Below are 27,524 nucleotides of genomic sequence, written 5' to 3' on the forward strand. Positions count from 1 at the left end.
GGAAACATGGAAAAACATAATTTTTTTAAGAAATAAGAATGACAAATACTTCATTGATCTCTGAGTGGACATGGGGTCATGTAACATTTGTTCTGTTCTTTAAATGAGGAAGTACTACAAGATAAAAAATAAGGAATGTTCCATTATCCTGTACATTCCATACATAATGCTTAAATTAGTTAATTAGCTTTTTCTCTCTGTATTATTTCCTCTATTCCCTGTTTTCTAATCTTCTCTGTAATTCACTCCACTGCAGTAACGCACACGCGGACAAACACACACACACAGTGGACTGTGAAGCAAGTGTAAATTAAGTTTTCTCACTTCGGGTCGAGGACTGTAATGATGGTATACAGAATCTCAGATTTAATCTGTTCCGGACTGCTTCCAGTGGCTTTGACATTTTTACACGATAGCCGGAAGAGCGGTGTCCTTTTAATTCACCAAAGTACTTTTGTTTCCTTAACCTCACACATGATTCAGGGTGTGAATCCCAGTATCTGGGTTCGAAATCCCAAACAATTCCCAAACCTTTGACCTCGTATTACTGTGCAGGTCACACTACACGACTTGCCTTCTTATGATCGAGAGCCTTGAAGTCACTGTGAGTTCATGCTACACTACTGACTGCCAACAGGGAGTCACACACTACTCAATTGATCACCATAGCCCCTGATTGACTGTAGTTGACGCAGATTCGTCTAGATAGGCCGGCTGTGGCTCAGGAGATTGAGAGGTCCTCCACAAGCTTTAAGGTCGGTGGTTCGATCCCCGCTTCCCCAAGTCAGCAACTTAAACCTAAGTTGCCTCTGACAGTTCTTTCGGCAGTGTATGTTGCAGCACTGTATTAATGTGTGTGTGAATGGTGAATGTGAGTGGAGGTGGTTGATGAGACTTTAAAAGCTCTATAAATACAGTACATTTACTATTTACCATATTTAGCACAAACCATGAATTTGAAGAATTCATGCATAGCTGTTGGTGCCTGCCAATTGAATGATGATTTTCAAAATGAAAATGTAGTAGAATGGATGTAGCTTGTGATATGGTGCCAGATGACTCCCAGTTGTTATCACCAGATAATCTGCTCAAACTGTTTTGAGTTACCACAGTCCTTCTCTACTGTCTTGTTTGAATAAATGTGTTGATATAATGAACACATTTACTAAAAAGCTGTAAAGTGCTCTGTAGATGTACTGGATGCAGGTATTAGAAGACCATTTGCCAACATCTGCACTGATCTCTGGTTAGACTTGTTTTTTTTGAGTCACTGCAAACCGCTGAAGCTATTTGGCGGCTTCCTCCCTTAAAATGTTCCACTTCAGCTATGTTGTGTTTGTTGTAAATGAGTTGATGAAATAAAGCTTACATTAAAGCTGTAGAGAGAACCTTTTTCCAACTAAACTGCTGACGAACCTGACTGATCCTGAGAAGCAACCGTTCTGCCAGAATGCAAGACACTTCACCAACAGGGAAACACACACGCAACTTTCTTGCAACTCTTTCATTATCAATGATGATAAAATATATACAAATGAATTTAGAGAACATAGATTAGGAAGCCCCAGATGAAACAAACCTGTCAACAACAGGAAGCAGCAAGTGCTGACATCACAGCAGTGTCTCCTCCATAACCTAATGAATTTCGTTTTGACTTCAAAGGCCGAAACTGACACTTCTGTAGAGCGCCATCCCAATGTACGATGAACAGGGCCGACCTGTTTCCCTTCTGAATCCTCTTCTCTTCCAGTCTGTCTACTTCCATCCAGCTGTATCTACTGCAGGGCAGCATCACTTTCTGTTTGGCCTCAAATGCCTCCTTGATAACTGCAACGTGATGGAGACTAGAGATCCCACTTCAAAGAACCCCTGTGGAGAAGAAGCCCAACTTTATAAAACCATCCAGTCTGCAAAAAAATATCAGCAGAAAGTAACCCATACACCTTGTTAAACTGCTTCCCAGGAGGGGAAGAAGACGGAGGCTTGTCTAACACGGTGTGGCTTCAGTGTGTTAAATATGTGAGAGATGCTAAGAATTTAAAGCCTGTTGTGTTTCACCACCATGTCACTCTGACACCTGAAGGCAATACAATCATAATGGTTATTACTTTGTCATCCGCAGTTACCCTCCTCAAAACTGTAGTGAGTCTTAGTGGTAAAATCATTAAGCTCCAACAACTAACTTGCTCAGGAGATTTAAGATATACCCCCCGAAAACAAAGTCTACATCACACCTGATATCAAACGTTATACATCACAAGGAATAACAAGTCCTCCAGAACAACAATATAATAGAATTTAGAGCAGTTCACAGAGAGCTGAGGGGGAAACTAAGAGAGGCACGCCACAAGAACACCATACTTACTGTGTCAGGGAAGCTTTTCTGCTCAAACAACTGCTGGACTCTGTGAACTAAATCTCCACAGACATTAGATAAAATAAACTAACCTGGGCACCAGCAAGAGAGAAATGCACGAACTGAATCAACAGGGAAAAGCACACCAACTCAACAATTTTGATAAACGTAATTTTGAAGGGAGACAATTGTGTTTGTTACACAGTGACATGTGATCCACCACAGGACAGATTAGTAAAAGATCCAGCCAATTGTTTGATAAAACTGCTTACTAAGGCCAGTTGACTGGAGGCTATTTCAACCCCTTTATCTTCTAACATTTCAATAGTGAAAAGGCCAGGTTAAAGAGAAAAAAGGTCATTGGAGGAGGGTGCTGCCAAATGTGCCAAACTCACAGAAATGTTTTCGACAGGACAGACCCCCAGCTGGTATATATATGTAATTATTAGGCTAAAATTTTAGGCTTGAATATTAGCCTATTTGTATCGCCCATAGTAAACACAGAATTTGCTAATATTATGCAAATATTGATTTAAAAAGACAACAACCTCAAGCTTGATCTCTGTATGAAGTAAACTTACCTCTTAATGGTTTTTCTTGTAGCCTCTGAGCAACAGATAAGCCAGTCCCCTGCTGAAAATGAGGAAGAGGAGCCAGAGGCCATGACTGCAGAAGGGACAGGTAGAGAGGATAACAGAGTAAAGATTCTATATGATATCCAGATATTCAGAATGGTGTTAACATTAGGCTATAGATTTAGTGTTACGCTAGACAGAATTCATTGTGCAAGGGTTCCTATCTGCGGTCATGACATCACAGTGTCTATGCCCTTCTGCGTTTTATAGACAGATGCTAGCGTAGACGAGGATACCGATCATTTTGATTATTTTGCTCATCCTCAACCACAGGATTCAGACCGGTTTTCCATTACCATCCTCAGCAACCCACAAAACATCCTCTGCTAGCTAAAGTTTTTCACAGCAAGCATGGCACCAACCGCAAGTGGCTGACATGCAGTGAAAAAACACATTCACTGTATTGTTCTGTGTGTTTGGGATTTGCACCTGCAGCAAGTGATAGTCCTTTCATAAAGGGAGGTATGAAAACATGGAAACATGTTCATCAGCGGATAGAGGAGCAGGTAGATGTAAAAACCTTCTGGCTGGTGAACAAATGTCTCTTCATCATGGGCAGGTGAAAAGAAGCGTCAGGTGATGGAACGCATCATAAATGTGATAAAAGTCATAGGCAGATGTGGAATTAGTTACAGAGGGGGTCAAGCAGTGGCTGCTTATACTATAGAAAATACTGCAGTCAATCATGGCAACTTTCTAGAGTTGGTCATACTTCTGAGCCGGTATGATCTGTGCCTGTAACAGCACATTACTAGTTGTACTGAGCAAAGCAATAAGCTTCATGGCACTGGTGCAAAAGGTAGAGGTTCTCTTGTGACTCTACTTTCAAAGGACATTGTTGTTAAAGTTGTGGATGTTCTCAGCCAGGTGACAAAGTACACGATTGCAGATGTTTTCAGTTCAAATTGATACAACCCAAGATGTCACACCAAAGGACCAGTGAGCTATCATTGTCAGATATGTCATGAATGCCATTCATGAGCGGTTGGTCGCTGTGGTGGACTGTGAAAAATCCACAGGCAAGTATTTCACAGAGCTGCTGAAACACACATTAGACAAACTCAGCATTGACATCGGCACATGTGTGGGCAACTCCACTGATGGTGCAGCAAATATGCAGGGACAGTACACCCAACCGGTCGAGACAGATGACGCCCACAACTGAGTCCGCTTCTGCCAGACATTTCTTCCTGTTAAAAGGGAGTTTTTTCTCTCCACAGTCGCCAAGTGCCTACTCATTGTGGGATTTGTTGGGTTTACCTTGTAATATTTTTATATTGACCTCACTATGTAAAGTGCCTTGAGACAAAGTATGTTGGGATTTGGTGCTATACAAATTAAATTGAATTGAATTGATGACATTTGTTAGAACATATTATAAATAAAAAATACACTGTAGTAAGAGCTGAACTGTTGCTTTCTTGTATACAATTTCCACCACACCATAGAAAAAGTGGGCCGGTCGGGGGTCTGAAACTCCCGGGCGGAGTCCCACTGTTTCAGAGGGGACCACCGAAAAAGCGCCAACTCGTGCCGGTGCAGAGAATCAGCGTATCACTCCCAAAATCAGCTGTTCCAATCGGAGCTAACGTGGCGAGTTGGCGCAGTAATACATGGCCGAAGTACACTTGAAAAAAAGTGCAAAAAGAAACGGCTGTCTGGTGGCAAAGGTAACACATTAACTATTCATAAGTAACTCATAAAACCACTTCAAATCACTGAACTATCCTTCAGACCCTGTTAAACTAGCTGCAACAGATGAACGTGAACACCCACATTATCAGATGGTACTGTGCATTCGTTATAGAAAGAATCAACTTTCTCTGATGCACAGGTTATAAATATTTGAGCTCCTCAAGGCAGCATTTACCCCCCCCCCCAAAAAAAAGCATGACTGTCGCTCTGATCTCTGGTGGTCAGAGTTGGTTTTTATGAGTAACGGAAAACCTGTGCAGCCATTTGGCAGCTTAATCAAATTTCCCACACTTCAGCTTTGCTGCGTTTTTATACAGGAGATGCGAAGCTGTGAGTCGACCTCAAGTTCAACATCTTTAAGAACCAGTCCAGTGTGAGACTGACTCAGTGGGGATGTAGAACTGCTGGAGAAATAGAGCTTTTAGACATCAAATAAAGCTGTAGAAATTAAATCCTCTGCAGATGATGAACATTTCTCCAATTTCTCCTCAAGACGTGAGTCCACAGCACAAATAATTATTTCAAATAAATTTCTCTGAATTTTAGCTGGATGGAGAAAGATCCCTACCCTGTTTTAAGTCGTTGGAACATTTTCTGTCAGACTCAAACATTTGTTTATGTGGAAATAAATGGGTCAACATGATATCATATCAAGGGATATTTCTACCCATGGGAGGGTGCACTTCAAATACTCGATGCAGACTGAAATTTTAAATATATTGGTTTCAAACAAAATGAACTAAAGCTTTTCTGTAAGGCCCCTTTCCTTTAAAATACTAAACAGTTACAATCAACAGCCCCTTGTTTCTCTTTAAAAGTGTTAACTGTCTTCTTCTTCCATGTCTCTAAATCCCCCAGTCCGGTGCTCACCCACACATAACCCAAAAACCAACAATTAATTCTGCCACCGGTTGGAGCCTATTGTTATCTAAAAAAGGGTCCGTAATTAGCCGCAGTGAGCCGACCGCTCAGAGTAACTGTACGTTTCCTCTGGAGAGGGAGGAGTACCTCCGTGCCGAAGGTTTCGAGCTGAAGGTTGAGTGAAGGTGGAGGTAGAGCACAGGTCTGACGTGTCTCAGTATAATGCAGCACAATTCAACAGCACCCCAAACTGCTGCCTCATAAATGATCTGGCAGCTGCAAAAAAATCCACTCGCTCAAGCTGTTTGAGCAAAGAGCGATCATTTGAACCAGGCCGGAAAAGTGAAGGGGTTGTACAAAAGTGAATCTGACAATTCAAATCATCTGGCATGTAGCTGCACACGCCAGATAAATACATGCGAGGCCACATCCTCGGTGAACAAAAGCTAGAGTGGCTGCCACAGTAACTTATTAAACAGTGCAGTGTTTCAGAGACTGATGAGCCTTGTTACTCAAACTTCATTCATAGGAGAGCTTATACTTGATCTATTAGTTGATCTACACAAACGTAATTGGCAGCTACTACTGTCCATATCTTCCTTCTGACCAACCTCAGTTCCAGTATAGCAGGTGCTAAGAGACTAAAACCTTTTTGTGATTTTATTAAAGTTAAACGGCGAGTACTTAGTGAACACGGAGAAACTACAACTTGCATGATTAAACAAGCAAAACAGACCTGGCACTTAGATCCCTGCAAATGTTTGTTAATATCAATATATCTCACCAATGCTCTCTATAATGTTGTTTTTTTTTGACTTTTTAGTCGTCCTCACTGGTATCTGTGTATGGTCCGATTAGTCCTGCTGTTACGACAGACATATCTGTAACCAAGCACGACCTGGCTTTGAGGTCTTTATTAAAACCCACTTCTAACACAAATATTCAATACAAATGTTGAATAATTTTTGTAAATACTATCATATTTAATTCAAACACATGAAGCCGGCCACTCAGCAAACTGTTGAGAAAAAACTCAGAAGTTTCCAGTTTTACTTCAGCTCCAGATCGTAGTCAGTAACATGTGGTGAAATGTTTGATTCGGGGAGGCAGTAACCTCTCACAAGTTCATATTACACTTAGACAGATAAAATATTGCTAATGGACAGTCCAACTTCATCAATGGACAACCTTACAATGTGTTCACACACTGTAGAGTTAAACCACATAATACATTTTTTTTTGTGTCAGAACACGGGAGAGAGACAGGGCAAGAGAGAGAGAGATATTATTGAATCAGGAGCAACTGGACTTGATTGTAGTAGATGTCTTGACGTCTCATCCAAGAGATGGTTCACCTTCATCTCTTGGATGAAGGTGAAACGTCTTTAAGAAACTAACACCAAGTCCAGTTGTTCCTGATTCAACACGCTTGTGGATGACCTGGATGAATGTGAATCTCCACAGACATTAGATAAAATAAGCAAAGCCAATTAAAACTGTTTAAAAAGCAAAATAAATTATAAAAATACAGAACAAAGATGTTCGTGACTTAATTGTAAAAGTCTTCCTTATTGGGTGTATTATCAATGGACGTAAGAGCCAAGGATGAAGACCTATTCTGTTCCATTCTGTTACAGGTGTAGTATTTATGCACGTTAATGCTGAAAAGCTCATCCCACAGATGCTGTGATCAGGGGTGTAGCACCAAATTCTGTGCCCTATACATAAGCAGTCTTTGTCTTTTGTTTACTATAAATGAGACCTCAATTTACAAAAGGATCATCATGCTGTATTGGAGAAGACTTCAAACAAGCGATTGCACCATAAACTCCTCAGGAAAATGTTTACTGACGTTACAAATCAAGTGAGAAGTAGAGTCATTTTGTCATAGACTTCTATAGAAACTGACATCTTTTTGCAAGCAGTGAGTCGCCCTCTGCTGGTGATTCCGGAGAATACAGGCTTCAGGCAATTCTTGGTGCCCATGACCTTAAACTTGCTGCATTCACGAATGGTATTTTTTCCAAGGGGTAAAGGAGCATTGGCCAACATTACTTTTAATTCTGACTAGTTTTAATTGTTTTAGTGTATTTGTAATCCTGAGACAATCCAGTAATTCTGAACATGTTAAATAAAATAGATGAAAATCATAAAATTATATTTTATGAATACTAATAAATGATGAAAACAAATGAAATCTGATGTAATCCCAACATTTCTTTTAAGTTTAGGTGAGGCACAGTCTACCCTACCCAGACCCGGCCCTTGGCATAGGGCCAGGGTATTCGTATTGCGTTATGATTCAGTGCCATATTGAAGTATGCTGGGTGCCTAACTATCAACAACTGACCGTCAAATCAAATAAAGAAAAAAGGCCTGCAATTCAATAACATTCAACAACAATGTTAAATGCCAGTTTTCATATTGAACTGGAGCAATTATAAATGCCAAGTACACTAATAATGTTCCCTTCTCACTTCAAGTAAAATAAGAAACAAAACATACAGCTTCGAAAATGCGCATCTTAACAGTCTCAGAACACAAAACATGGGAGGAGAAAACAGAACACTGAAATAACAATATTCTCTCACACTCATGCAATCATTTTTTTTTCAGTATTTCTTACATGTTTAAAATCTGAAAGATGAAATGACAATGAAATAGATGCAACCGCATTATATCCAGTACCTTTCTACAGCACTGAGTCCAAAAGTTCATCACAACCACGTTAATACTCACCCCTCTGCTGCTGTGAGTTTTTCTGTTCCCTGTCAATAGATTTCAGTCATTCATTAGTTACGATTCCCTCCACTGTGCCGTGTTTTGATCCCATTCAACTGCTCTCAGTGGAAGTCAACACTGCAGACGTTTCACATTAAAGCTCAGAGGTGCAATAATTACTGTTTCAATTGGCTTTTCATTTGAAATATGTGCCCACAGAGGGTTACTGACAGTAGCTTCTGCAACTGCAAAAAAGAAGGGATTAGAATAAATTATTGAGTAAAAACAGGATTAGTGCTAAATAGAGAGTTTTTATAACTCTGCGTATTAAATGACTCTGTTGTTGATCTGATAGATTCAGCACTGTGGAGATTTACATACAGCAAATTTAATCAGGAGCAGAGCATATAAAACAGGCAGGCTGCTTACAAAAATATGATCGCATATACTGAAATAAACAAATTGCAAATAAAGGACCTTACAGAGCTGAAAAAAAGAGTTTATTAATTGAACAATAACAAGCAACTACTAATTATTGACTCAACAATCCCTCTCTAGTTCCTGGCTCTCAATTATATTCATTTGCTGCTTCCTTTTCAATTGCCATCTGAATATTTCAACGTTTGAAGTGTTGGTCTGGGAAACCAAGCAATCAAATCACAACAGCTTGGGTTTAGAAAATTCTGATAACTGAGGGGGCAGTTACAGTCTGACACCATGGTCAATATTTGATTTAGATTTTGTCAAACTGGCACCATTAGATATATGCCAAATCAACTATTAGCAGGACATGTTTGCAGTATCCATGAATGTATAATGTAGACAAATGTCACTGGATTACTTTAATACTGAAGAAACTTAAAAACATGAGGATCTTAGGCAGGTTCTGGAGTTAAAGGGAGTGCCTTTTTTGCTGTGATTTCCTGCTGGATTTGTGACATTTTTGCATTTGTTTTTTTGGGGTGCACATCAGACAATCTCTGGAAGTGAAAGTCACACCGAAACTCCCGTGAGTTGAGACCAGTCAGTGCTACTTTTAAACAACAGAAGAAAAAAACTGGTGTTAAGGGGTTTAAAGTATCTCCCTCCGTTTGCCGTGCGTCCCAGCCTCTGGTACAACTGCCAAATGACAAACTGGAGGGGTCTGCAGACAGGGACACTCTCACCTGAGCTCTCTGCTCGTGACTTGAAAAGCTCTGTTGTTATCATTATCAACAGCGTTATCAAAAAACTTATCAGCAATGGAAATTATCCTTAGTGGTGGCTCTAAACTGCTATATTAGCCTCTTTCAAATAAAAGCCTTCTCAGTTGTTGAGATAAACTATTGGAACCTTTTTGTGACTGAGGAAAAGTCCAGACTTTGTTAAATGATGTCCTGCAGCCCCAGACAGTCATCAAAGCAGAGAAACGATCTGACGTGACAGAGTGAGGTTTCCCTCTGCCGGATGGATGGATTTGAGAGAGAGAGAGAGAGAGAGAGAGAGAGAGAGAGAGAGGGCAGCTGCTTTTCACACTCATAAATTAAAATTGACGCTAACGCTGGAGCTAATGAGTAGAAACAACAAGATAAATGTTGTAACCATTCCCAGCTCCTGTCAAGGCAAACTGATAGAAAAACCAACAGCGTGTCATTTTAGGGTCACTTTCGAGTGGTGTGTGAGTGTGTGTGTGTGCGTGTCTGTGTGATTGTGTGTGTGTGTGTGTGTGTGTGTGTGGGGGGGGGGGGGGGGGGTTAACCTGTGTGTTCATGGCGATCTCACCTGAGCGCTGAGAGATGATCCTCTCAGATGCTAATGTGTATGTTTCCAATTAGACGTGCTGCTTGTTGCATCAGTCTGGCAACAAGATGAGGTCGAACCAGAGAACACGTCCAGACTGTGTGCAGTTCAACATATGAAATTGAGGTCATATTTGAAAGGCGATTCAGGATCCACTATCAACAACTACTTGCAATTGAAAGAGGCTATTTCCTGCTCAAAGTTTATAGAGGATGCTAGATCACGTAATACACTAGTTAGCATATTAATGACATCATGGCATCACATGTATCCGCTTGCTTCTCTCCTTCACTGTGTGCTCTCACATACAGTGTATTAATACAGAAAAAAATTCACAGCTAAATGTTCCCTTTTTCTGTTTCTTTTCTGCTTTGAATTTATTACCACAATGTGGTCTGACTAAAATCACCCTGACTCATAAGGTGAAGTCAGCCGCTTTTTTAAAAAATGATCACTTAATGTTCACGACTGGTTAGAGAGATGGGCCTCACTCTCCCGGAACAGCAGAGACTGTCCTCCACCAAATAGGTAGTTTCTGAAACTGCGTATTGCGACATATGTGGTCGTTTGAAAGAGTGCAGACCGCTTGAGCACACGGCCTCTAGAGGTCAGCAGTGGACCTGGTAAGTCCGTCAAGTTTGTGTATTTAAATGGCCTGCTTATATTTTAGAGAAGTCATCGTGGTAAAGCAAATAAAACACTACGATGCTCTGAGGTGAAAAGTATTTTTGGCATACCTCCTATCACCAGTAGAGGGGCTAATTTAGGAAAGAGTCCATTTGGTCATTTTTACTATATGTTAAAGATTTGTATCAAGGTGCTGTCTTGAAGAAAAATCATTGAATTAAATGTTTTAAAGTTTCTTGACCGCTGTGATAAATTTGGGGCAGTAAGCGATTCGAAAACAATATGTCTTGTAAAATTCAGCGAATATTTCCTCACGGTCCGCTAGCTGTCGGCCTAGTGGATAGTGCGTCGGCCTCATCGCCCAAGGTCGCGGGTTCGCAGTCCGGCCATCCAACCACAACGACAAGAAAGGGTGAAATAAGCTTCATGCCAAAATCGCCGACTGCCCCTATAAGTTGGCATCACTGCCTGTAAACGCTCCCTGCTGAAAACAGCGTGCATGAGTTCTTTTTGATAGAGAATCGGCCACTGGGGGAACTCCACTACAGCAACTCTAGGCCAAGTGACCAGTGGTGTAACTCGATCACACTCGGTCAGGTCATCAGGAACCTGTGGCTTCTCACCTGCGGGACTCTGGGTCTGTGAACTGTCCGCCCCTCAGCCACTCGTCCGCACAGACTGAGAGACGCTCTTCATTCTCTGCAGAACTTCCCTGTTTGTTTCATCACTATGAATCCAGCTCACTTATTTATGCTGCGTCAGCTTCCATGGGGAAATAAACCTTGCAGAGTCAGCATGAGGAATAATCCTTCCTGTCTACAGGGATAGATACTTATAGTATAATTTCATATACATCATCATAAAATTTGCTGATGAAAAGTATTGTTGTGTTTCTCAACCAATAATAATTAGAATATAGGTCATTTTCAGGGATAAGTGTCCCTGATGTGGATGGAAAATTGTCGTTTTGAGTGAGACATATTTCCATGCGGGCCACTGACTTTTCATTGAGCGCCATCATCAGGTCAAAGTTTTGATTTGCACATCAAACCGCATACCTCCAGAACAAATGGTGGCATGTGAACATGCTAACCTCAGATGGTAAACATTGTTTACATGCTAAATGGAGGTTTGCATCGTCGTTGGAGCAGCACAGAGCGTCCTGTGACTGACAGCTCAGCGGTCTGACGCCACAGCAGCAGACAGTCGTTTGTCTGATCAAATCAAAACCTCTGAATCCGTTTTAGGCTTCTCAGCAGCAAGTGGGTCAGTCAGTGTTGGAGGCCCGGATGTGTTTAAGTGGGACAGCCCGAATGAACGTGTAAAGATATATTTACAATGCAGAAAAGGCTACTGAAGCTCCTTTCTGCTGTCAGCTGCTGACGAGAGAGACGCTCTCTGTTGGTTATTCCCTGACGACTCAACCCACTGTGAGAGAAAACGGAATAAAACAGCAAAGCAATCTACACACTTTTAACCATTTAGTTGATTTACTGTCTAGTCTTTAAGTCACATAATTCACACCCAGAGGGTGAAATTATTTCACGCGTTTGAGGAGTTTTATTTTTGGCAGTGCAATGTCTAATGTTTCCTGCCGGTTCTAGTTGCTTAAAGACTTTTTAAGATTAAAAAACACCAGCATGATAAGACAAGAGAATACTAAAACAGCTTTGACAGTGGGAATGTAAAAAAAACTACTTTTAATTTTACTTTTACTACTGTACTTATCACCTTATTCACCTTATTGTGCTCTCAACCCTGGGCGCTGTAATAGATTAATTAATTTTTTCCTCTCTTGCCACTAGCTGATTATCCATCACTTTTTTATCCAAATGTATCAAATAAATGAGATCAGAGATCCTACAAAAGCTTTTTTCAGGTACTTGGCAGGAAGGTTGAGTATCTTGGAGAACTGAGTGTTTTCTGCCTCTTCACATGATCCCACACTGACTCCATGTTGTTGAGACGAGGCCTCTGTGGGGTCGACACCCCCTGTTGCAGGACTTCTTGTCCGTTGTGTCTCTGAAAGTTCTACATGTCTAAAAATAAATTCAGGGGTCTCAAATCTAATATAGATTTAATCTGAATATGATAAACTTTAAAATTATAAGGTTTAATGTATCCACTTTGTGTGTAAAAGACTTTGTTGTTGCTAAACACCAGCTTGTATGGGTGAGTGACCTTGGAATTTACATTTAGCTAGATTCTCTGGCCCCTCCTCACAAAATGCCCAGGACGCTTGAATATTTGTCCTTTTGCTCTCTACTTCGTTCTGGCATACTATCCACTGAACAACCAACAGAGTTCAACACAGACCCTGAATTATAAGGCATGTTTGTGTTGATAACAATAGCTGATTAGGTCTCTTCTTTTCAAAATGACATACATTGGGTTATTTGTGTCAGCCTGGGCTCATTTAAATTTGCTCTACCAGAAAAAGGGTCTGGATCCCCTCCATTGGGAAGGGATTTCCCCCCTGGCAGAAAACTTGCCAGTCCAATCTCAACGGATTATCTCACAATAGGTGGGATTTATACCGCGACGTGGACGGAAAAGACTTTTGACTGCCGCTTATGAACGAGCATTTTCACTGAAAGTACCCGATATTTTTAAATTTCTTCCACAAAAATGGCAACACTGGTTCACAGACATTGTGGAATCATCTCCTCTCTGATCTAGTCTGTTGACATTTTCGCGTCGCTCAACAGACGTCACATGATTCTTCTGCGTCCGTTGGTAAGGCCTCTTGGAAATGGAAAAATGAACCGAGAGTTCCCAGACTAACACGTATTTGAGTATTGTGTGGCTACGCTAGGCTATAGTTTTGTGTCCTGTTTAAATGGGTTTCCTCTGTAGGGTGGTTTGGATTATCTCTACAGGTAAGGGTAAGGAGCGATGATCGGTTACTACCCCGCTTACCCAACTCCAGCAAAGCGGCAGAACATTGTTTGTCCAAAATTTGCACAAACAACTGTTGCCTGAATTTCGTAAGACCCAAATCTTTCTTTTTTCTTTTAAAACCCAGACAAGCTGAAGGTGAGAACCTACGCAACAGCAGCTCGCATGTGAAAATACACTCTAGTCTGTTGAAACAGCACTTCCACATCCCACACTGTCTGAGGGCGAGAAACTCCCGCACAAACACTTCCGTATCTGACTGTTCATCCATAATGCAGCAGCTCATCTCCATAGTCCACTGAACTGATGTGCTGAACACGAGTGGAAAGTGTTTCTGAACTGAAGGGCCGTTCTTCACGCTGAGCACTTTACATCATCCCCCTCAGGGCGGAGATGACATGAACACTGCGTTCTTTAGCGGGATTGAGAATCTGAACGGTGAATTTAAAAGATGTTAAAGATGTCCAGAGGACAGATTGGCATTGGGCCTCACTGCGTTTTGCTTGCTTCCACAGCGGGCAGGCTGGATGCTGACTGGCTGGTTGAGACATTTGCAGCCTCAAAATGTTTGTTTGTTCTTTGCGGCGGCTCCAGCTCCTCGCCGCTGACACCAGGTGAGATCTGGCATCTTCTGGTTTTCTTAAGGCCTACAAGCCCGCTGCCCACGCCAGGCCCAGCTGGCTGTGACACAGAGCCAGCAGCAGGGAGGACACATCATCGTTCTCAGGCCCAGACAGGTCCGAGACAGGAGTGTCAGCCGGAGGACTGTTGAGCTCATCGATTTTTCGGTGGCCGACTGGTTTCTGTTTCTCAGATTAATAACGTGGCCTCAACAGAATTCGAGTGGGAACAAGTCTGGTTTATTTTTAGGAGATCCGAGATGAAAAATAACAACCATTTTAATGAGGGGCAAAGCAGCAGTGAAAAGCAAAACATAAACCATCTTCACAAAAATTCTGATTGCCCAAACGTTGTTCACGCTCACACATCTTTGTTATATATTCTAGTCTCAAGGATGCTGAATTCAAAATCTGTCTCAATTATGCAGCAAACATCTAGAATATTAACATTTCATGGAATGATTCAGCCATAAAAACTCAGAGTCTTATGAATGAATGAATATTTCAGTGAGAGACGTTCATTCTCATAACTGTGATTTACACTCTGATCAGCTGATGTTCTGGGCTTTTCTCCGAGAAACAGCTCTCATACACCAATTTGTCTTTCCAGGTACATTTTGAGGGAAACAAAAATTCTGCCCGTGCTCTGTTCAGAAGCAAAGTTTTATCTCGTGAAAGACGTGCCACGCTTGTGTGTGTGTGATGTAGGGCTAAGATGGGAGGTCAGGGTGGATGTAATGTAACAGTTCAGGACTTTGACGCTGGGGACTTGGGTTCACATCCCAAGTCTGGTGTGTGGTTTGGTTCTGGAGACAAATCAACTGTGGTCCATGGTCGATGTCGGTGTCAGTTCAGTTCAGAGCCAACATGCCTTGACTTCTTCAATAATAATAATAATAACACCTTTTTCCTGAACCTTTTTTTTTCAGGTTGGTCTAGGGGTAAGAGGAGGGTAGAAGTAACAAAAGCTTTGGTGGAATAAAGGCAATCAGCCATTTATGTGTAAAAACACAGCTAAAACGGTTACCCCAACCGATGGAGGCAGATGTTCCGCCCACAACTGAGCCTGGTTCCGTCAGACATTTCTTCCTGTTAACAGGGAGTTTTTTCTCCTCCACAGTCGCCAAGTGCTGCTCATTGTGGGAACTGTTGTTTTTTTTTGCTGTATTATTGTTAGGTCTCGACCTCACCATGTAAAGTGCCTTGAGACAATGTATGTTTTGATTTGGTGTTATACAAGTAAAAATCAATTGAATTAAAAGAGAAGGAGTCATGGGAGGCAATAAAGCAAAAACATCTAATGGGAGCACAATCTGGAATACTCTATGATTTAAAGAAACCAAAACTCGTTTTTCTATCTGGCCTTATCTTTCTTAATATAACGAAAACACAACAGCGCCATCACCCATAACTCCCGTGTGAAATATGCATTCAAAACTACGGATGACGAAAAAACGAGTTAACAACCATCGCCCCTGACAACAAAGTCAGGGGCGATGGTTTGTACAGAAAAATATAAGCCAACAAGAAAAAGAGAAGACGCAGAGAAGTACAAACCATTGCACACACTAGGACACCTTTTCCTAACAGAATGTGGAGATGACGGGAATACATGCTACAACTTCGCATGGAGACTCCGGTGAAGCCTTGAACGACGCGGTTTCGAAACTTACCTGGTCGCTCTGTCCCCTGCGCTGTCCCCGTTCATGCAACCGTGCAAGCGTTTCGAGGCTTCAGCTGAGTCTCCATGCGATGTTGCAGCATGTACTCCCCGACCCATACACACTTTTCTGCTTCCTGTTTTTGTTCTGGAAAGAGCTCACCTATTGATTGTAGACAATGTTCACGTCACTATCTTTGTGAGCGAAGACTAAAAACCTACGATAATATCAAACGCGGTTGATTGTATCGGAACGTCAAGATAAGAAAACCGACTTCAAACAGCTCAGATCACCACCTTACACCAAACAATGGAGATGACGGGAGCGCGACTCAACTCGAGCAAAACTCTCACGATTTTATACCGACAATGGAAATTTGTCTACGTCGGTGAAATCGCTTGAAAGTCGTTGAATGAATTCTTCATTCAAAACATTACCTTAGCGTGGTTCTCTGATTTCTCTGCCATCTGAGCGACTTTTCCGCTGTCACGAATTACCAGTAGATGAGTCAGTGTTTTTTCTCGGAGACAGAGATTGATGTTTTTATATGAACTCCTGATGTAGTTGATTTTCTGCTCTTTCTTGCTGCACATTAGACAGTTTGTGCAAAAGGGGAATATTTCTGAGACGTGAAATTACCCTAATGAGCATGAAGAGCGAACGTGTTTCTGTTCACAATATATATTTATATGCATTTTTATGAATAGCAAATGCACAGACTTCTGTACAGACACAACAAGATGAATGCGTATCTGACACTGGGATCCCCATGGGCACTCACAGTTACATGGATGCATGAAGTAAACAATGTTCGGTAATTGGTGCTGTTCAGTCCAACCAGGGAAAAGGAGGTTTTCATTGTTCCACAACTGTGAAGGCAGCAAATTTAATTGCCAAACATATACTGTGCGACATGTTGTTGATACGTGTACCTCTCTTCTTTGTAAATCACTTGTGTAAAACTTGATCTCAACACATGGTTTTGCTTCTAAAACTGTTTTAAATGTCAATGTGGGACATTTGTTGTAGACTCTTAATCTTCCTCACATTAAATTTAGAAATCTGTTCGGGTCGGTGGTGCGTTTTGGACCAAGCAGGCAGACACGGATTGAGGCGCAAAAAGGAGTAACCGGTTTATTCAATATTGGGCAGAGGCGGGCAGGGGGATGAGGGCTGCTGTGCCGACATCCTGATGGTTCCTCGGACAGGGAGACGGACGTGGTGTGGAGTGAGGCACCACAGGAGGAAAGCCAGCTGATGGGCGGCGGTCTGTGGCATGAGTTGGTGTCGGCAGAATCCAGTCCTGGATCTCTGCGGGCAGGAGAGATAACGTGGGGTTAGTTCGGAGTTTCACAAAGCACTAGGGATGGGAATCTTTGGGTGTCTCACAATTCGATGCGATTCTGATTCTTGGGGCCAGGATTCGATTCAGAATCGATTTACGATTCAAGATTGAATCTCGGTTCATAACGATTTTTGAATTAGTACATCTACTCCAGTCCTCTATGAGCTAATAAAGGCGGTGTGGCAAATGATGGCACGAAAGCGTAAGATTATATACGTAATTCAGTTTTTGAAAAAGTTATCAACTGATTGCAATAATGTAAACACAAAAAGGCAAATCTATGACCAAATGTAATTCATTCATGCTTCACAAAAACAAAAATTGTCTGGATCATAAATCTAAATCCTTCATTCTCGACTATGCTGTAGGCGCGCAGGTCCTTAAAAGGGTTTTCTATAGTAGTGCAGCGTGGGTTGGTCGGCTGCTGGTGTTGGTCCCCGCTGCTTCTCTTTCAACTCCGGGTGAAGGCGTATGATGGGAGCAAGACTTTCACTATACTATGTCATCAAGCGACGGAGGATGTTATTGACGTGCGTCTACTGTGGTGAAGCTACAAATTTCCAAAGAGGGACTACAAAAAACGCAGCGGCTCCATCAGCATGTTTCAGTGTGTATTACCACCATGTGACATCAGATGTAAATGATTCATATGTAACAGTAACTTACATGTTGACGTGCGTCTCTTCTGGGTCATAGTAATACTGTCCTACTTATTCTTCTTCTACTTCGGATTTAATCGTTTACGTTCGTGCATGGCACGTCACGTTAAATATCGTTGCTGCAATGAATTGTGGGAGGTCTATATCTCCTATACTTTCGCATAGGAAGGTCCAGTCTACCCTATGCTAAAGGAGATGGGAAAGGAAGCACTGAAGCTCCTTTTGCGAAGGAAATTGCGAAGTGCGCACGGTGAGAATCGCAATTTTTACATGAATGGATTTGTTTTGCCCACCCCTACAAACCACAAGAGAAAGATACATTTGTTTAAAGTTTAGTGGCTGTCGATCAACACTACTCGTTACGTGTCCCAGCGAGGTCCATGTCTCTATGCTGTTCGGGTCTGATTACGATGAGTTCAACGGGGAGGAACTACACACGCGCACACACACACACACAACCATACATAACCACAAGACATATACACAGAAAAAAACAGACACAGGGAAAGGGGAGGTGGTGCTGGTGACAAAATCCTGACAAAAACCTCAGTTTATAGATACATTTATCAAAATTCTACCAAGCTTTATCTCCCAAGCTCACAGTTGCTGATCTAAACCTCAACAAGAGATCCTGAACCCACTTTTTTAAAACTCGGCCTTAACCCCCCATCTCGTGTGTGTGTATGTATGTGTGTGTGTGTGTGTGGGGGGGGGGGGGGGGGGGGGGGGGGGGGGGGGGGGTTGCTGCAGACACCGCTGAGCAACAGTGTTGTCTGACACAGTTCAGGGACATGCAGGTCCCTCAGTTCAGCGTGAGATACTTCAGAAGAAAAAAACTCAAACAAACACGAGTTTTTTTTTTCTTCTCTGTTGCTGACAGAGGATCAGTTCTTGTTTCGGCTTCTGTCTAATCACACGCTGAACTTCAGTTCACCTTGTTCCCTCCTCTGAGCTTTCAGAAGAAGACACCGTCAGAGACGTGTGACCCAGGTGAACGTCACGGGTGTGCGTTGTTTTTCTCTTGATGAGTTTCCTGTCAGACTGCTTAGGGATCTTTTACAGAGCTTCAGACATTCTTTTTCAAATCAACAGAAAAGGTTGTAGTCTGTTGTCTCAGCCAATCGGGACAGCTGACAGTGTTGGATTTGGAAAAAACCTCATCATGTCCCGGTCACATGAAGCTGAAGATTTTAAAACGTTGCCATTTCATTCGAGCAGCACACTCGTATGTGACTGCAATGTTCCATTACATAAAGGATTAATGGACCTCCGCTTCTCATGCCTTGCATATAATTATATACCATGGAGTTATTTGTTATGAATGGTGCAGGTTTGTTTTCTTTAGGAGCCCACCACCTGCAAATTCACAGCATGTAAATGTGTTTACAGTCGAGTTTATAATTTGTCTTACTTGTGGGAACCGTCTAATCTTTTAATACTCAAATGAAACTGAATCAGAGTGAAAGGAAGTTGGACTCATTAAACCAGGGTCAATAAATCAATGTATTCCTCCTCTGGTTGGGCTAATTATATATTAATTTGGTCATAAATTCACAAACAGTGCTGCTGACTCAGTTGATGTGTGCATGTAATTTGAGTTAGTATTAAAATCACATCATTACATGTGAGCTAATGTCTGGAGTTCATAAGAAACTGTGTATTCCTAAAGTAATAATTATTATCAAATGTTTTAATGTGTATACGTTACACAGGATATGCAAAAATATTTAAATGTGCATACATTTAATATGGATAGTTGGATCATCTGACTTTGTGATCTGTCCAAATAAAGATTATTTAAATTTCTATTTTCATTATATTTTAATCTGCTGATTATTTTCTTGATTAATAGCTTAATCTGTGAAATGTCAGACAAGTACGAAAAATTATCAGTCTGATTTCCATTTGGCTTTCTTGTTCAACTTTGGGTCCCAGTGAACAAAATAGATGTAAACCATAAAAGTCTCCATTGCAGTGGGCAGAATTGGTTATTTCTGTATTGTCATGTTGGCAAATACACTGTAACAGTGGATCAAATTTTGTCCCTGGCAAGTATGAAATAAAAAAATCAAATGTGTATGAATGCCGCTTGTTTTTTATGAAGCGTTAAAAGTGCAATCCAAGTTAAATTTAATATTTCTAATGTGGCGGGTTGTGACAGAATCAACATGAAGCTACATTTTCTGCAAACCCCCCCCCCCCCCTTTTAAGCTTTTTCATTGATATCAATGAACGTTTTTCAACTCCTATTATTGTGGTGACTTAAGGCAAATTCAAAAGGCAGCACCAATATGACTCTCTTCAGGCCAGTTGGAACTGACTTCTTCCTGTGAGGGGATGATGAATAAGAGTCATGTCTTGTTGATTGACTCTGTGTGGAATATTCCATTTTACACGATGCATGAATTATCGACAGGATACATGATGTTTAGAGAGGAATGATGGAGGGGCTTGAGGGCTTCACAACTCTTCAGAGTCTCTAAAGGGGATCAGTACAAAATAAACTCCTTTTTAAGAGAATTGTTGGAAAAGCAAAAGCGTGAATGCCATGTCTCCTTTAGCTTGAGGTATTTAGGCATTTAATTAAAACCCGAAACGGGCAGGTTGTCGAGGTTTCTTTTCAGCAGAGCAGTGAGTCATTCTGACTTCATCCCAAATTCAAGTTGATCACTGCGAGGCAGACACATTAAGGAGAAACGGAGCAGCAACTGCAGGAGTCGTGTAGGAATCCCCCCCCGAGGCCCAAGCCGTTTGTCGTCCAGGAAAAGAGAGCGGTGACAGTAAATAGAGCCTTTACTTTAAAAAAGAAAATGAGAGCGCAGAGTGAAGGATGATGGACGTGTGCTGTCACCTCAGATGGATTTCTTCTTTCATCGCTCAGTCGGGCAGAAAGCTTGAGGCTGTCGTGGGATGACGAGCATCAATCACTTGCCATAGGAAACACCCAGAGACGGCAGCAAACAGCAAGCGTGTCCTCAGACGTAAATGTCCACACACACACACACACACACACACACAGGTCGCCGAGCAACAGAGTTTCCCCACCTCACTTTATGTTTTTGTCTTCATAGAGATAAAACATGATATACAGCCTCTGTTTGAGTATGTATCACTGATCATTCTACTATTTTTTAAGCAACCGATAAAAAACATGTAGTGAAAATAAAATATTTTTGGAACGCTGAACTGGTTCAGTCAATCACTGATCGATCGGAGCAGTCTGTCAGACTTTTTGGCACGGCTCCAAACAGTCAAATAATCAGCAGTGTAAAGAAATAAATCTCTCTTATGTAAAGCTCTTTGAATTGCCTTGCTGTTTAAACGTGCGGGTTTGCGGAGCTGCAAGAGTTAATTGCTTCATTGATTGGTAATCGACAACCAAAAATAATCGCCAACTTTTTTAATTCATAAAGTAGTTTTTACGGGGGAAAAAAAGCTTCAGCTTCTTAAATGGGAATATTTTCTGTTTTCTTTGCTCCTCTATGACAGAAAACTAAATATGTTTTGCGTGTGGACAAAACAAAACATCATCTTGGGGTTTGGGGAAATACGATCGTCATTTTTCACCACTTTATGACATTTTATGGACCAAACAACTAATCGATTGATCGAGAAAATAATCGGCAGATTAATCCATAATGAAAATAATCGTTAGTTACATCCCTTCTAGTTTGCCTTAGTTAAACCTATACAGACTCACAGGTTTTAGCTTTAGTCAGACTTTAGATGGAATTATTTTCAAATACAAAGATGTATCAAAGGGTAAAAGAGAGGCGTAGGTTCACTGTCAGGTGGATTAACAGTGGGTTCTTGTCCTCGACTGTTAAGTCTTGAAGAACAAAAGAGAACAAAACAGGCCTTGATTTGAGAGAAGTTTAGTAGGTGTAGCTTTAAATTCCTTTTGAAGATTATGATTATTCATTCCTGTATAACAGTACAACCAGCGAATGGAAGAAAAGAAAAAGAGAGAATAAAATCACCCGTCACATGCCCTCACTACTACCTCACGGTGTTTCCGTGGTTTGAGATGGTGATTGCACCGCTGTGCCACGAGCTGATCAGCAGGGTTTCCAATTAGGCTCCTAATTAATATTGCAGTCCTCCAGTCGTGACAGCGACTGACTCCTTCGGAAAACCACCGGCAGAGTATCTGCGATTTCTTTAAAAACACATTTGGAACTCTGTGTGACTACAGCAAGCTGCTCATTTCACAAACCACATCACTTATAATTGTGATTATTATCATTACTGCCATAATTTGATTTCAGTTTTCTCACCCATAAAGCTCGCTCCCAAAGCCAAACAGGAGTCTCGATGTTGTTTGGTCGGTTTTGATGCTTCAATGTGCGATACAAACCCAAAAAGATTTTTAAAGGACTGTACTGGTTATTTTTCTGCTCATGTTTTAGCATTTGTAATGGTAACACTTTCACATCCCTGTTGATCACTGTCCAAATCATCCCAGTCAACTAACTGTCAGCCTGAAGAGAAAATGATGAGTTTTATCTGTCAAAGAATCTCCCCCTCACAAAAACCTTGAGATCGTTTTAACTCCTTCACTTCTTTCAGAAGCTCACTCTACAGTGGACCTGAAGTGCAAATCACAACAACAGATAGGAAAACACAGCAACAAATAAAAAAAAATTTAAAACAGGTCTGAAAAAATTAGTTGTGCATGTAACCTTTCAAAATCCCTAAGGGTTCTAGTTTGCTTCAGAACTAAATGGACTTTATAAAAGTCAAACCTCTTTCTTCCACTGTTTCCACCCAAATGTGCAATTTTTAACCAAATATCCAGAAAATCTTCAAAGAAAATATCTGAAAAGGAAAATGTTAGATGGTGGGGTTGTGTGGAGGTTGTCCAGCTGCGTCCACTTGGGCTGGAGCCCCCAGGAAAAGGTCGGACGAGTTGTACGAGAATGAGCATGACCAACATTAAATATGATAAAACATTTAAAAACAGCGGTATGGTCCTTTAAATGCAGAGGCAGAGTGTGTGAACAGGACGAGCTGATGTGTTTTTAATGGAGCAGCAGCTGACTGAGCATCAATATGTGATGCCGCTGTTTATTCAGCCCACAATGCATCATTAATGCTAATGGACGGTCCTTTTCATATTCTCATGCAGCTGTAGTTATTTCAGCCCTAACTGTTTCTGTGTGTGTGTGTGTGTGTGTGTGTGTGTGTGTGTGTCACACTTCCATCACTCTCCATGATTTCGGTTGTGATCACTCTCAATGGTCACATCAAAACCTAATATCTGACAAGGCGCAGGGTTTGGAATCATGGTGTGGGAGACTTATTTTAATCTGTCTCCAAATAAGATGCGTGATTTCTGTTTCTGCCAAATATGTTGATCCAGGTTTATCTGAAGTGATGTTTGTAAGTAAGAACAATCAAACTAACACATATTGTATTTCCTTTTTTGGGAATAAGTATGTCATTATTAGAGTCCAGAAAAAAACATTGAAACTAAAGTTATTTCGCTATTTACCCCTCTAATTTATCCATTTAAAATCTTCCATATTGGCAAAGTTTCCTAGAAATCTAAAGCTAGATGATTGTCTTTGTTGAAAAGATTGTTTTAGTTTGTGTGTGTGTGTGTGTGTGTGTGTGTGTGTGTTGGCCCCCACGCAAAAACAGTATTTCTTCATGTAGGTGCTGAGGTTTGAAGTATGTGATGTCAAGATATTCTGTTAAAATGTTTTCTTTATTGTTTGGAAGTCATCGTATCCTCGAGCTAAAAATTTGATGTTCTTGACACCACTCTTTTTTTTTCAGCTGAGGAAACATTTAAAGTGTCTTAAGTGTAACAAGTCAGTATAGCATCAGAGGCTCAGGTGTGTTGTTTGTGTTCGGCCCTGGGGTAAATAAGCTTCGGCTCCTCCGTGACGTGTTAAACCCGCAGCGCTCTGAGCGTCGGCCCTCAGACAGGTTTGTATTTACAGTACAGGTCCTTTAATTTGCTGCTTGTCACTGAGCGAGCCAGGCCGAGTGACATTTGTATTGCTGTCAGGCCCCCGGCCCATCCGTCTTCCTCCCTCCTCCTCCTCCTCTGTGAATCCTGATGAGGCATCTGGTGGCACGCGGCCCAACACCTCAGGCCCCGACTGAAGTGAAATCAATCAGCCCTTCAATCCTTCTATAAAGGACCATTATCCGTCCCCGCCGGGCCTGTCGGCCCGTCTGCTGCAGGATCTATGCCCTGATTCGCCTCCTTAATTCACACAGCAGAGCTGCCTAACTCCGCTCCAACAAGAAACTGAAAGACAGGAGGCCGGGGAAGGTCAGGATTTAAGGTTCAAACTTTATTGGTCCAAATCTCAACAAATATGCTGTGGGATACAGAGACATATAAAAGTCCAGCAGAAAACACAGTTTATCGTCTTTCTGTCTCAATATAGTAGTTTGCTTTGTAATTCGGCGAGCTTCGGATAAAATAGATCCGGGAAGGACAAATTGGAATTGAAATAATGCCAAAGAATTCTGAAAAGGATCTTTTAAAGGATGGAATTTTTTTTTCTCTCTCTCTCTCTATAGTCTTTCCTTGCAATCTCAGAGAAATTACTTTTAGTAATGCTGGCCCCGCAGCACAGGATTTTGATTAGAGTCTGATTAGAGGCTGGTCTGAACCGATTATCTGCCCAAATGATCCCTAAGTGTGAACGGTTTACAGACATAATCATAAAGTTATGGACCGGTTCCAACTCTCCCTGATTTTAGGCTTGAAACACCAGGAAGAAGAAGGTCTTTCTCGACCAAAGGTTTCACTCTCCCCGCCACCTGTGCACAAATACCAATTCTGTGAGCTTGTAGCAGTAGCTCGCACCAGCTCTGTTTCAGTCCAACAGCAAAACTATATTTCAAACTCAAAACTATTTTTTAATTAACACAAAATGTAAAAAACGACAGTTTGTTTTCTCTTATTTTTAAGTGCAACCAGCTGACGACGACACTCCGCCTCCATGCTTGCTTTGGTCTGAAGTCACATTTGACCGCGCCAGTTTGCGTGAGCTCCCACGTCCCTGGCAACAGCACTCTGAAGTTGTTTAGTGTAAATGGTTAAGTACAGCGCGTTGCCCTGGGTCGCCTGGTTGGTGCATTCTTACGGTCAAACCTTCATTATGTCTGCGGTCCTCCACATTTTTAGAATTGGCTAAGATTTGAGGATCGTGCACCCATTTGCAACAATACGTAGTGTTCATGACACACTTTCAGACCAATACTCCCCACTCAGTCGGTTCAGTCACAGCTCTACCTTGCCAGTTTTTTCTGTTACTCTTATCTGCTGCCAATGTAACTCGACACTTCTTGCACTGATATTTCAAATCTAATCTAAATCTCTAAATCTATAATTTGACTTGTTCTGGGATTTCTTGTTACATGAAGGCTGACAAGTACAATACTGCTGATAAATCTGCAACGAGGTAGTATCTGGAATCACAGCCTGGAAAATTCGTCATAGCTCCGATGTTGCTGTAGTTACCAATTTTATTGAGAATAAATCAGGTTAGGACTTTGCTGAAGTGTGTTTGAGTAACTTTGTGTTACTTCTGCACTGCCAATTGCCCTGAATGAGACTTAACGGCACCACAGGCTGGTTTAACCCTCCAGAGACAAGTGTAGCAACGCTGCACTACTATCTTTTGAATCATTTATGACAGAGACACGCTTTGAATTGTTAATTCTTTGCTTTCCAGGGCAACGTAGAAGGGGCACTACATGACAGGGCAGGTTCACCGTGCGTGCCGACGTGTTACAGGAACAGAAGCTCGCTGGCTCACCGCAGTGGAAATATTCCGGGACTCTGTGTTGGTTTATTGCTGGGCCTTAAGTGGTGGAACTGAACCTCCTGGTGTCATAACCCCAGAGTCTCTAAGCTGTTATTGGCAGAACTTTATCTATGTAGCCTTTTTAGCTATTGTACATACTGCACGACTGCTGTAGCAGTATATCTGGTATTCAATTTGTTTGAGACTAGTTAACCCCTGCCTCTCTCCACAGATTCCTCAGATCAGCTACGCTTCTACGGCTCCAGAGCTCAGCGACAACACCCGCTACGACTTCTTCTCCCGCGTGGTCCCCCCAGACTCCTACCAGGCTCAGGCCATGCTGGACATCGTGACGGCGATGGGCTGGAACTACGTGTCCACGCTCGCCTCGGAGGGGAACTACGGCGAGAGCGGCGTGGAGGCCTTTGTCCAGATCTCCAGGGAGTCAGGTAGGCAACCTTGAGGTGTGCTCGACCCGAAGTTAAAAATGACATCTGAGCGTTGGTTTGGCCTTGGAACTCTGGGTTTATTTAAGCTGCTGGTTGTTGAGTTTTGGGTCGCTCCAGTTCGCTGTGTGCTGTTCAGAGAACAGAACAAGAAGTTGTGTCACTGACTCTTGATGTAATTACTGAAGAAGTTGATGCCATCTTCCCCTCGGCTGGTCACTGTGAGGTAATCACACCAGCTCTCACTGATCGCGCCCAGACATGCTCCAACATTTATTTGATTGTAAGTGGCATGTTGAAACTCATCAGCCATAATATTTGTTGGAGGTCAGTTTGGCTGATGCACTGTGTGTGTGTGTGTGTGTGTGTGTGTGTGTGTGTGTGTTTGCGTGCGTGTGGTAGATGAATCAGAGGCTGTGATTGGCAGCTGCAGACCCTACCATTCTCTCTAATGTTGATGCACGAAGCAATGATCAACCCAAACCCATGAGCCGAGAAGTGCATGTTGTCAGTTCTTTAACAATATCCAGTTTCCCTCCTTCCGCTCACTGACACTTAATTGTACAAAGTCAACAGCCGAGAAAAGTGTCACATGAATTTACGTTTCAAATTTTACAGCACTTGTTGCATTCCCTCTACAACTGTGGTTCATCGGACAGTGAAACCTCAGTTGTATGGTCAGAGCCAGCTGTTGGAAAAGAAACTGCACTGTAGGCATAAGCGAAGGGTGGTGGTGTCGAAAGCTGAGGTAGGGATGTATGCAAACACTTCTTCTGTGTAATCAATAGATTCTTTTTTGTGCCTGACCTCTCAAAAATCCCCCCAAAAAATTTTTAAGTGGGTTTTGTCACTTGTCAAAGTGATAGACCGTATTGAGTGGAGGTGGGGATGAAAAACAAAATTTAAAGGGCTTATTCAAAATGCCCCTAACCCTCAGCAGCAGGCATTTGTATGAGAATAGGCGCTGATTCATGTTATATACCATGCGAGCGCTGAATGTTCGACGCCCACACCCAAAATATAGCATATGCAAAATTCCTAGGCTACACAAATTTATGCAATATGGATTTGAAAAACAGCATACATTACCATCTTAAAATATTGACAGTGATGACCCACACACACACACACACAACCGCATGGCTCTGGAAGTAAGTAAGCCGTGAAGTAACTTCCTCACAGTTACAGTCTGAGCTAACAGCTGTTTCTTTACCCACAGTGCAGACAACTAACCAGCTTCTGCCCAATAACTCAGTCGGTACCTTCCATGACAATAACAAACTGTACAGGAGCCATCCACAGTAAAAGTCACAGCCAAGTGGTTGTGAAAAAAAAAAAGTTCCACTGTAACCTTCCTGCAGCGACTGTAGACAACGTCTTTTTTCTTTTGCTGCTTTAATGAACTGCCCCCGCTGCTGAAAAAAAAGAGGAAACTAGCAGTGACACAAA

The 27,524-nt window shown here is 41.8% G+C and overlaps 1 protein-coding gene across 1 annotated transcript in view; it reads left to right on the forward strand.

The window, feature by feature from the left end:
* The window catches only part of LOC118315856 (metabotropic glutamate receptor 8), a 120,564-nt gene that overhangs the window by 26,088 nt on the left and 66,952 nt on the right, over positions 1–27,524 (forward strand). The window contains exon 3 of the mRNA XM_035643487.2: positions 25,862–26,078. Within this exon, the coding sequence (XP_035499380.1) occupies positions 25,862–26,078 (217 nt within the window). The remainder of the gene's footprint in view (positions 1–25,861; positions 26,079–27,524) is intronic.

The sequence above is a fragment of the Scophthalmus maximus genome, chromosome 7 (assembly GCF_022379125.1).
Source record: "Scophthalmus maximus strain ysfricsl-2021 chromosome 7, ASM2237912v1, whole genome shotgun sequence".
NCBI classification, from domain to species: domain Eukaryota; kingdom Metazoa; phylum Chordata; class Actinopteri; order Pleuronectiformes; family Scophthalmidae; genus Scophthalmus; species Scophthalmus maximus.